The sequence below is a fragment of the Pteropus medius genome, unplaced genomic scaffold, assembly GCF_902729225.1.
Source record: "Pteropus medius unplaced genomic scaffold, Ma_sr-lr_union100, whole genome shotgun sequence".
Taxonomy (NCBI): domain Eukaryota; kingdom Metazoa; phylum Chordata; class Mammalia; order Chiroptera; family Pteropodidae; genus Pteropus; species Pteropus medius.
The window spans coordinates 9,910,443-9,922,752 of NW_024347788.1; the positions used below are offsets into that span (position 1 = coordinate 9,910,443).

At 45.5% G+C, this 12,310-nt stretch overlaps 1 protein-coding gene and 1 pseudogene across 1 annotated transcript in view; one reads left to right on the plus strand and one right to left on the minus strand.

Moving 5' to 3' along the window:
* The window catches only part of COG3 (component of oligomeric golgi complex 3), a 54,783-nt gene that overhangs the window by 39,185 nt on the left and 3,288 nt on the right, over positions 1-12,310 (plus strand). Inside the window, exons 17-19 of the mRNA XM_039877331.1 lie at positions 4,767-4,842; positions 9,065-9,192; positions 9,966-10,064. Of these exons, the coding sequence (XP_039733265.1) occupies positions 4,767-4,842; positions 9,065-9,192; positions 9,966-10,064 (303 nt within the window). The remainder of the gene's footprint in view (positions 1-4,766; positions 4,843-9,064; positions 9,193-9,965; positions 10,065-12,310) is intronic.
* Positions 3,875-3,993, minus strand: LOC120614556 (uncharacterized; annotated as a pseudogene).

Below are 12,310 nucleotides of genomic sequence, written 5' to 3' on the forward strand. Positions count from 1 at the left end.
ATTAAAAAAAAAAAAAGTTTAAGTGCTGTTACTAAGAACTTTTCTCAAAGATGTTTAAAAAGTCTTGAAATTAACTTTAATTTATTAAGCCTTCACTGCTCGTCCAGACATACATATATTAAAAGACATCATAAAAAAATAAAAACATCACAGTCCTTTCTCAAATTTACGTATCTGAGTCTTAACCGGGTAGACAGGATGTATATATGAAGTGACCAGAGGAGACAGCTAAGTAAGTCGTTTGTTAGTGACTTGTTGCTGGACCCAGTGACACGGATGTGCCTGAAGCCTATGATAAAACCAATATATTAACTATAAAAGTAGTACCCAAAAAAGCAAATACAGAAACGTTAAAAACCAGGCTGACTGCTCTCCGCTTCCCGTTGGAGTATGTTAATCGTTTAGTGGACTTTAGTCCATGCATGTCAAGTACTTGGAATGTGTGTGTATGACGAGTTTTTTTCCTACCACGTAAATTTAGAAAGAAGGTAGTGGAAATGTTTTCCACCAGGTTTTAATTAAAAAACGGTACAGGCTTTGATGCTTTGCAGTTTACAGACGAGTCGTCATAGTTTTTGCCGAGATCGTCCTCGTGGGAGCCGGTGTGCAGGCTGCAGGTGCGTCTGGGGCCAGCATCCGCATCGGCGCCGGTGGGGATACTGAGATGAGGGCTTTGCAAAAACAGCAGCAGAGTGAAACTTCCCACACAAGCAAGTTGGTGATAATGAAATCCAGGGTTAAAGGTTTTTTGTTTTTTTTTTTTAAAGAAAAGTACAGTTTCCTTAAAATCAGGAGAATGAAAACTCACTGGTGTTATTGTCCCAGCTGATCTTAGTTTAAGTTCGGTAAACCTGGCGCAGCGTGCGTTTTGGAAGACTGGACACTTCAAACATTTTTTAAACATTAGAGGTTTACGTGGAAAACATACTGCGGGTCTGAATCGTACGGTGGTTCTGCGTGGACACGCCACGCGTGTGTCGCCGGGTCCGCTGTGTGGCTCCTCACCCATCTTCGTAGACTCCCTTCGCTGCGGGGCGGTGAGGACAGCCCCTCCTCTCATCGTCCCTCAGAAGCCACTCCCGCCCTCCCCTCAACTGCAGCGTCCTCGCTCAGGTCACTCACGGTGACCTCCCTTTTCCCTCACCGAGTTTCCAGTCAGAATACTTGGTAGGGGACTGTGCGTCCCTTTTACATTATCTTGTTCCAGATTCAGGCCCCTTCCCGTCTTGTTGGCATAGAGCGAGTCAGAGCCAAGATACACCATACACACGTGCGTGTGTGCGCGTGCACATGCACACTCACACGCACAGGCATACAGTGTCCGCACTAGACATGTGATCGTTTAAGACATAGCTGCTTAGAATTTACGGAGCAAACGTTTTCACTTTTTCCTGGTGAATGTTACTCCCGTTCTGAATAGCAGAGACAGCATAAAGGTTTTAAAAACTTTAAAGTGATTTTTTTTTTAAAGGTAAACCTGCCAATGCAGAATTTTGTGCCTCTTTTACTATAGTTAGCCGTTTGTAAGGCCACCAGTGCTTGTACCTTGATAAATGATGGTAAGAAAAACAGTTTCCGCAGGTACAGAAAGGAAACAGCATTTCATCTTTCATTTGGATGATGCTTATAGGTCTCTGTAGTTACAGTTTGGATTGTTAAATCCCATCAACAGACTGTCCTCAGCTTGTTCCTGAGTTTGGGGTGATTTTATAAACATACACGGGTTTGCATAATAAAACAAACCGTGTGAGTGTGTAGAGAACATTCTGAGGTTCTTTTTGAGCCTAAAGACGGGTTTGATTCTGATCTCCAAGTTGGCTTTTTTCTTTTTCTTTTTCTTTTTTTTGGATTTTTCGTTTATGTTGCTCCTTCCTTGGGCTGTTCTTGTTGAGATGCTTCCTTTTCATTAATCCCCATTACATCCTTGGTACTGGAGTGAGGAAAACAAGTTCATTAACAGATTGAGAACCTCAAGTTTTATAGAAGATACACAAGGATAAACATTTCTACAACATCATAACCTGTCCAGTATAAACATCCTGATTTTTTTTGTTCAATTCATGCATTTTTTTTGAGAAAAGCAAAATAAGTTTTAGAACATACGTGCTCTATTGCCTTATTTCCTGCTCCTTGGAAAAATAACGTTTTCTCTCCGCGTTCGGCCGTAAGGAGTGTGATGCTGCTCTCAGTGTTGGGGTGGAGGTTCATATAAAGATTTTTGGGTAACATATTGTCTGTCAAGCTCAACAACCGTTGGTAGTTTTTTTTATTGTTCTAGAATGTCATCGTACCGAATATTGCCTAAAACAGACTTCGAAGTAGGCCCTGGTGGGTGTCGTAGGAAGAGCACAGCAGCTGGGGCAGGAAGCCGAGCTCCAGGCCCCTCCGCGCCTCCCGGCGGGCGAGGCCGGCGAGTCAGCGAGTTTCAGCCTCGGTTTTCCGCCCTCCGCCCTCCTCCTTACTAAGTTTATTGCGAGGATCAGAAGAAGATAATACGTGTAATGTGCTTCGTAACTGTAAGAGCTGTAATAACTATAAAAATGTTATTTTACAGTAAAATATGACAAATCTGAAGTGAAGATACTGCTTTAGCAAAAAAATCTGAGAGCATTTTAAGGAAATATAATCTCAAGTTTGTAGCTAAAAGCATTTCCCCTGCTAGGACTAATTTATGCTGAAAACTCAGCTTTGTATTTAGCAATATTCCTTTTCTTTCAAACAATTTCCTGAAGCGTTGCAAGTTTATTCTTAATATTCCCTCTGGAGTGTTATTAATTTCCTCAGCAACACTATACCTTTAAGTTTATTTCTTGATGTGTACTTAATAGAGTTTGACCTCTAAATTTAATTTCTGTTCTCGTAGGGTTATATAACCTACTGGGAAATCAAGACAGAATATGTAAACAGTGAGATGTCTTCAGCAGTGTCATGATGACACAGCTGGGCCCCTTGTTCATCCTGTAAAGGTTTTAAAAAAGATGGGGCTAACCGAGGAATCTTTCGATTTTCCTCAGTTAATCTTATCTTTAAGATTTAACTTAAAGATAAACATGTTGTGTAGGTAGTAAATAGAAACAGGTATACAAGTTTGTGTTTGTTTTTAATATATAAATATCTACAGCCTAAGTATATGTTGTTATGAAATTGGTTAAATTCTGGAACAATCAGTGGAGGAATAGGCAGTCTGTACTATTAAAACATAATCGTTGCATACAAAAAGATGCCCGGCATTTGACAAGCGGGGAAAAAAGTTTTCTTAGCACCGTGCTCCTGAGTGTGGACGCATTAGTATGTTTACCTATTTACGCTGGCAAATTTGGGGAGCAGTGCTGGAATCTTGGTGACTCGGCTGCTGTGCTCTTCCTACGACACCCACACCAGCCCAAGCCCCTCAGGAGTTTGTTTTAAGCAATATTCGGTACAGTGACATTCCAGAACAATAAAAAACTACCAACGGTTTTTGAGTTTGATAGAAACTCTCTGACCCAAACGTGTTCATGTGAACACCGACCCCGCACTAAACACGAGCGTGTTTTCCTCTTCGCAGTGTCTGATGTGAATCGTATGTATGATTTGCTCTTAAAAGTCGCACCTCACAATGCGAAGTAGAGACACGATGAGGAGGTTAGTAGGAGGAAGCGGCGGTTTTATACCTGCGTCGGCGTGAGCAAAGGCCCGGAGGGGCCGAGAAGTGTACCGTGGCAGGGAGAGAGAGAAGGCCGGAGCTTCGGTTAATGCTACGTCCTGTCTGTGCCTCTGCCTAAATGTTTGCATGTCCTTCTTTTTATTTATTTTTTCAGACGAGGCAACCCTTGGTTGACCTCACAGATCGCAAGGACTTTGTCAGCTTACAATCTCTTAATTTTATCTTTTACGCCTACAGCACCCCGTCTTCCTAGGTGGTCTCCCATCCAAGTACTGACCAGGCTCGACCCTGCTTAGCTTCCGAGATCAGACGGGATCAGGCACGTTCAGGGTGGCATGGCCGTAGACTCGTGTGTCCTTCTTTATGAGAAATCTAGAGTTGGTGCTCCAGCTTTGCTAATGAGACTTTCCGGTGAGGCCAAGGTCGTGGCCTGGACCTTTGGCACCTAACAATTTATTCTTAAAAAATGTTTTATGCAGTTTCTGTCCTTCACCCTTCCCAGCTGTGCCTTGACCCCGCCATAATTCGCCGTCTTAGGAACGGTCCTGTCTGAGGCACCGAGTCTCCTTGCTTTGCTTCTCTGTACCGATGCTGAGGAGTAAAAGGGGGGGTGACTGGAAGATGGGCGTCCACGTCCGCACCTGCAGCACTGTTGGCCAAGTGTGCCTTTGGATGCTATTTGAAAATCTTGTTTTTTTAAATAACAGACGTTTTGTCTGCCTGTGATATAGTAAAGGACCCTCTAGGTACATAAAGGAGGTTTTGTCTAGCTGCTGACATTTTTCCGAGAACGTACAGTAATAATTTAACAGTACCGTAACTGTCCACCTGAGCAGAGGCCTGTTTTGTGTTGACATTTCTCTCGGCCGTTTTTGTCTTCCCACCCTGAGATGCTTCAGGCCCGGCGCCTCAGGACCCCGGCGTGGCTTTTTGCAAGATGACGTTTGCCTTGAAATCACGAGTGAAGTTCTGCTCTGATGCGTTTTCTTTCTGGGTCGCGCGTCTGATTATCATTACGTTTTAATAGGTTCAAATGGTGCCGTGTGTCCTCGGAGAGACGTACTGGTTTAATTCATCATCACTGAAATGGAACCTGTCTTCTTTTTGTCTCTTCTGCTAGGTGTCAGCATTAAGGACGATGGCGAGTCAGGGAGGACCCAGGTACACCCTCTCGCAGCAGCCTTGGGCACAGCCAGGTACTCATTCTCATTTTACTGTTTGGGGCTTCTTGGTTTAGGGTATCGGGTAGTTCGCGTGGATACCATCGTTGGCCCCGATGCTCGGAGCTGCTGTCGGGCACCTCGCCGTGGCTGGGTTAACACCCACGCAACTTGGGGCTGACGGGTCTTAGCTGGCTCGTTCTACCTGTATCTCAACAGGCATTTCAAAGAAGGAAGAGTGGAAAACACACACGCACAGCCAGTCGAAAAACGTGGCTTCGCTGGAAGCACCGTGGGTCTGCCGGTTTCCGTACACCCACTTTCATTGCGCTGACAGCTTTGCTGAAAATACTGTGTTCGATAGTATGAAATCAGGGAACGAATGCGTCTCTTTCCAAGTCTTGTATGAAGGAACGTTGGCATTATTTTGTTCCACATTTTATGCAGGTTGCACCCTCTGTGTTTAACGGTTTATAGAGTGAAAAGATTATAAAAATCGTGGTGTCCGCTGGCAGTCGCAGGCAGTATTGTCTGATTGGCAGACACACTCGAGATGCTCCTGGTCTTACTCTTTCCTAAATGTGAATTTTTTGTGTGTTAGAAGGCTTTTTTGGTTTGTCTTGTTTCATTTGGTTTTTGTCTTTAGCATTAGATGTTAGACATTTAAAATCATGACTAACTTTCTGGGTTATTTTTGGCACGTTTTGTCACATTTGAAGTTGCCATTAAACCACAATAAATAATTGTTTAGACTGTTTATTTCTGGCCATCCCCTTGCCCATACTGTGGTAGAGGTCCTTCGAAACTAACAAGGGCAAAATGACTAAAGACTCGATGTTTTAATTGTGTACAAGCCGTGTCCAAGTTGGTGGGGAAGCTTTTTGCTCACAGTGAGAGACCCAAAGAATGGGGTGCGGCTTAGCGCCCATGGGGAGTCGACCGTCTGCAGGCGTGCGATCTGGAACTCGGTTTTTAGTACGTTTTTTTCTACGAGAGAATGTAATGTCTGTCAGGTATATATTTCTTTTGGGAAAAAGAATTGAGGCCATTCTAAAATTTTCAGTTATTATTATGTAATGCCTCAGGTTAATTTGAAGTTGAATTAAGAAGTTGAAAGAGTAGCTGTGTATCTCTTAGGAAGAGTTGTGAATGTAGAGAAGTATCAATTATATTTGAGGTGAAGGCAGCTTTCATTTCAGAAGTTCGTCATGTGAACGTGTTGATGTCACTATAAGTTTGCACTGATTTGCTTTATTGCAAATAAGCTTGATGACATGCTTTAGGCCTTTGATTTACTTTGAGAGGGGCAGTGAATGTTATACTGTCTTTATTATTTTAAACCTTTTTATCGTGTATGAGACGGAAACCCTGACAGCATACTCGAAGCTGGAGTCCGTTCTGCGAGGGGACAGAAAGCCAGGTTCTTCTACTGACAGCACTGGAAATTCTAACCATAGCTGGCCGGGTGGTGACCGCCTGTTCCGACCCCTCACCGTCCCAGACTTGTTAGTCTGCTACTCAGCACGGTTCCAGAAGGAGTTCTGATCATCTTTGGATTAACACGGCCTTGGGGTCAAGGTTTCAGTCACTTGTAGAAATAGGAGCTGACTGTTTTGAATGTTTATGTAAATGAACATTCTTGGGTATAACTCTTGGGTGTAGTAATCTTTCTTAAAACTCTTGGGTGTAATATTTTTTAAAACAGGTGGAAGCCAACAGGCAGAGGCACATTTAGTCAAGGCCGGGGGCTCGGGGCGTTGTGCCCTGGGTGAGGCCCCCTTTCACCCAGAATGGGCTGCCACGTTCCCAGGCGGAGCCCGAGGGGACCGCCAGTGTTAAGCGCGTTGTGCGCCTAAGCTTACTGGAATCGTCATCGTAAAGATGAAAAGAACTGACGAAGCAGACTTCAGCAGGGCTCGCTGCCGTGTCACGCAGCCCGTTTGTCACGTAAGCCTTTTGTGTCTAAGTGAGGAGCTGTCGGTTAATAAGCTGTGACGCTCTTATTCACCTAGTGTGTCTTCTGTCCTGTTTAGCCGCACGGAGCTGTGGAGTTGCTTTTTTGACTCTGAGGTACAGGAAGCCCACGCTTCAATGTCAGAGAGGGATTTGGGGGCCTTTGAGGTGAGAGCGTCAGAAACAGCCTAGAAACTTGTCTCGGGCTCCTAGGAACACGGTTTCCTGGTTCACGCAGACGTGATCAGTCCCCCGGGGGTCATTTCATGCTAAATTCACAGGGGTCGAGTTATAAATTAGGGAGCCCTTCTGTTAATTTACTCTGGGAAAGATGCCGTTTTGGAATTGGGGGACACAGCGGTCCGCCCTTATCCGCCGGGGTGCCGTCCGAGCTCCCGCGGGCGCCTGAGCCCTGCGCGTGCTGTGTTCCGCTCCGCACAGTGCGCTTGACGGCCCGTCCGTGGCATGTCCCGATGGCGGCGTCACTGCCCTTCGCTTTGGGGCCATCCTTAGGTGGAGGAGGGGTGACTGGAGCACAGGAACTGAGGGACTGGGACGGCGAGTCTGACGGCTGAGACGGCGGCTTAGTGACGAGCGGGCAGGCTGTGTCTAGAGCCGGGAGACGCCGGCAAAGGGGCGACCCATGTCCTGGCAGGGCAGAGCGGGTGGCAGATTTCATCACGCTGCTCAGAACCGTGCACTGCTTAAGACTTACGAATTATTTATTTCTGGAATTTTCCATTTACTATTTTTGGACTGTGGTTAACTGAAGGTAGCTGAAACTGTGGAAGGTCAAACCGCGGATGAGGGGGGACCGGACTTGGTTTACTGGGCTCCCCACGCCCCTTCTGGTGATTAGGGGTCTGAAAGTGACTTAGAGACCCTCGAAGGGTTTCAGTGACAGTAGAACCAGAGCCTGTGGCACCAGTTGTCTTAAAGGAGATTTCATCTGCTCTGTGAAACATAAGCAACTCCTGGATTATTGTTCTTGAGAGCATCGTGCTCTCTTACCCTGCCCTACCAGAATGTTCCTCAGTTTTAAAGTGTTTTTTTTTTAACATGGTATAAAACTTGAATTTTGAGAAAGTATAAAATGGAAAGTAATTCTCTTCTCTGTCTCCAAACTAGTCCTCTTGAAGGTAACCACTATTAAAAGTGTCTCTCCCCAAATTGTTTGTGCATAAAGTCGCACATGTGGGCCTGAGGCACATTATACAGATGAGATTGTGCTGGATCCTGCCTGTTCTTCCCTGTTTCGAATCTTGCAGCCCCGTCTGCCCAGCCTGTCCAGCTCTCCCCATCCTGTTCACTGGAGGCACAGAGTGTATCGCCGTAGCACAGTTTTTTTAATCATTTTATTTGTGATATTTAAGTTACTTTTGGTTTTTTGTTTTTCCAGCACTCTTTAATAAGCGTCCCTGGCTGTGAGGATATCCACGGTGACTCTGTGTCAGGCATTTCTAGCGGCAGGAACGTTAAGTGGCAGAGCGTGTGTTCGGTTTTGCCTGACGTTGTCTGATGAACCCCACTCCACAAGCCAGCTCGCACCCCTGCAGCAGTGGGCGAGGGGCCCGTTTTCCCACACGCCTGCCAAACGAGCTATATTCACAACTTTGTAATTTTTACCAGTCTGAAAATACCTCAGTTGTTTCAACATGCATTTCTTTAATTGTGAGTGAGGCTGAGTATGTTTGAGTATGTTTGAGTCTTTTCCTTTGTAGCTTTCTGGGCGAGTTCCGCTTTTAGATACTCATCCAGGTCACCACTCTTCTTTTCCATTTTGACTTCTTTTCAGACGCTTCACCTGAGCTACAGAGTTTTTTCAGTTATAATCTTCTGGAATTTTATTCCCTTCCTGATAATGCAGTATAAGAATCTAACACACGAATTTTTAGTTCCTCTTAAACGTGTGGATATTTTCTGAATGATCTTATAAGTCAGGAGCATCTCTCACTGTGAGTCAGTCTGCAAAGGAGGAATAAGCTCACTTTTTAGTTTACTTTAACTCTTACCTCCAAGTTCCGAAGGCCGCATATTACAGCCCTGTGACTGTCTCAAAGCGTGCCGGGCCGGGGTGTGTGTGTCTTTTCGCCAGTTTAGCCCTAGAGATTAGAGTTTTGTATTAAGTAGATACTTAATGAATATTTATTGGGCTTGTAATTAAACTTGATAAACAAGATGAGTGAAAAAAATTCTTTGGGGTAATAGTCTTGTCTTTTTATACTTTTTCCTTTTATTCCTCTCTGAATTAAAATGGAAATGTTTCTTTTTCTTTGGGACGCTAACGAGGTTAATTTCTTTCTAGCAAAGGTCGGTGACCTTGTGGCAAGTGTCTACAAGACAATAAAAACAAAGCTGCCTCTGACTTTGAGGAGTATGTCATTGTACCTGTCCAATAAAGATACCGAGTTCATCTTGTTTAAACCTGTTAGGGTGAGTACGTGACAGTTTATTTGCATGTAGGGCAATCTTGTCCACCATTTCTCCTTTCCTGTAGGCATTTAAAAATGCTGGCGTACTGTTCTATAGTGAAGTCGGCTCATATTCACTGTGATTCTAGAAGCGCCTGCATCTGTCTGATTATATCTGTTATTTCCCACCTTCACTTTGTCTTAAGTTATGTTACCTTTGGCACTAAGGTAATTTCTACCTAAAAGCAGAAGGTAGTAAATTAATAAATGAAAAATTAGACCCTCGCGCTGGATGTGGCCCAGCACTTGAGCAAGTGGCATTTCAGGGATCACGCTCCGTGTTACTGGTGAGTTCTAGCAATAAATGGCCTGTGGCAGCCACGAAGCTATTAGATGTCAGAGCAAATTTAGTCGTCATGACTCCCAGCTCTGTGTTGGGCTCACATCTTCCCCCAAGGCATTGGTTGATTTTCACAGTACATTTTATGTGTCTGGGAACTTCATTCTCTCTTGTGTAAGGAATTTCTGCTGAAGACTCTTTATCATTCTCTCAGGGGACGGGGCTTGCTAGGGTTTGGTTTTTCCGGGCAGTTTATCTGCTGAGTCTCTGTCGGGGTGTGCTGGTACGTGGAATATTAAGCACAAATTGCGTGTCTTCGGCAATCTCATGAAAGATGCATTTCCTCCGCTCGTTTTGCCAGTTTATTACGATCCAGCATTCTTAGCGCTTCGTGTCTGAAATGACTGTATGTTTTTAGTGACACATTTAATATGATTGCCTCTCCGCTTTCTAAGAATAACATCCAGCAAGTCTTCCAGAAGTTCCATGTCTTGCTGAAGGAGGAGTTCAGCCCCGAGGACGTCCAGATCATCGCCTGTCCTTCCATGGAGCAGGTAAGTGTCGTCCGAAGGCCCTGCTGCCGTCATGGCTCTCGGTTGTTTTCGTGAGTGATGTCTTCGAGTTTCCGTGTTTTTAGTTTTAGTATTAAAAGTTGGACATTATTTAATTCCGGTGAGCAGGAGTTTAAAACTTTGAATTGCTCTCTCCAATTTTTGGTGATGGTTTTAGAATTTTCAATTGCTTTTTAATTTTTCTGATACTGAAAGTCGCTGTGTTTAAGATGAACTGTCGCTGAATAATTTTCTTTGCAATATGCTTGATAAGCGGCCCACGTTTCAAATGAAAAAAAAAAAAAAGGAAACTTATTTTAGGGATTAGACTAGATGTTAGACCGTGTTTCTGTTTTCTCTCTCTCTCCTAAATTTAGAAAACTAAGCATGGAGCTGAGTCTGTGTAGACTGTCATTGACTGACTCAGACCAGGCGGCAGCTTTGTGTCGAGCACCTGGTGAGCATTAGGCCGGTGCTCGGGGCGGCTCAAGTTTAGAATCGTTTAGGAGTTTAGTATGCGGTGAGCACCAGAGAATTTGGGGAGAGCGCGTGGGAGGGGGCGGAGACTGTGGGGAGAGAGTGGAGGCGGCGAGCGTTTCTGCGTGGGGAGAGAGATGGAGCTGGAGCAGCAACAGGTCACGTTTTTGTCGATGTATAATTCACGTACCATAAAATTCAGCCTAAAGTGACAGTGCAGTGGTTTCTCGTGTGTCCACTAAGTGGTGCGCCATCGCCAGCACCTAATTCCAGAATATTTCATCCCCAAGGGCCGACTCCCCTCCGCCTTCCACTGACCCACTTCTGGGCTCGCTGGGTCTGTCTCTTCTGGACATTTCGTTGACTAGAGTCCTGTAACACGTGGCCTTGGATGACTGGCTTCGTCCCCTGGGCATAATGTCTCCGAGGCTCATCCGCGCTGCAGTCCGTCAGGACTCTGCTCTCTCACGGCCGTGTGTGTCCTTTCGTGTGGGTGTGCGGGGTCACGCAACAGACAGACCTGTAGTTCTAGGCTGTGTGGTCGGAACACTTTTTATAGGTCATTTGAAGTAATTATAGTCTGTGTGATTGTGCTACTAACTTGATATGTAGTTAGGGTCGTTTTCAGTATTTGGGGATCCCCCCATCTTGATTTAATTTTATTTTTAAATTATGTAAAATATTTATATGGTTCCCAAGTCAGAATTATAGAACAAGGTAAATGTGGAGACGCCTCGCTTCCCGTTCCAGTCCCTCCAGCCTTTTATTAACCTTCCTTGGAAATTAACCTTGGAAATGCGTGTGTGTATATTCATGGGGAAGATCCGAAGAGGGAAAATCGATGCTGGAAAAATGTCCTTGAGCAGCGAAGGGGCACAGAGTCTCAGCACAGGTGGAGGGCGGAGCCTTTGTGGAGTGCGCCGGGTCAGATGTGGGAGAGGCTTGAAGGCGGGTGGGCCCCGTGGGGAGGCAGCGGGTGTGATGGGGCTCCCGGAAGCAGGGCCGTCGCTGAGAGAAGGATCCAGGAGAGGCCGTTCAGTGTCGCCGTCTGACTGTCCTCCCAGCCGTGGTCAGTCGCATGTGGCTGTGGAATGCTGGGTGGGTCCCCCAAGAACCCGCAGGGCTCCCGCGCCCACGTTCGACTTCCGCCAGTGTGCGGAATACGAGTGTGCATGTGTAACTTAAAGATTTACAGCAAGTGAGCACCCACGTTAGGTGCAACTCACTTGCTTCTCTTGCCTGTTCTGCTGATGAACAACTGAATTATTTTCACGATGCACAGTGGTTGCAGCGGTTCGAAAGACACTAACAGGGACCATCATCCCTCTGCGCCTCGGTCCTGTTTCAGAGCTGTTAATATTCACCAGATAATAGTAATCGGTGATACTACCGACCGCTGACTGCTGCCAAGTACCGTCCTAAGCGTTTGACACGTGTCATCTTATTTAATCTTCGCTCTTCCTCCCTGTTTGCCCGCTTCTGCTGGAGAAGAAGCTGTGGCCCCGACCGTTGGTTAAGGCCCTGGCCATGAACTGCAGGGCAGGAACTCGAACCTGGTATTCTGACTGCAGGTTGTGTTGGAGGGGACCACTGGTTTTCTGTCACATTCCCTCCCATTTCAGATTCCCCTGGAAATTGAAGTTCGTGACCCATTTTCTTAAAATCCAGTATATGGCAGTACAGACGGCCCCTGACTTACGATGGTTCAACGTATGATTCTTCAAATTATTGACAATGTGAACCCTTCTTGGAATTTTGAATTTCCATACGTT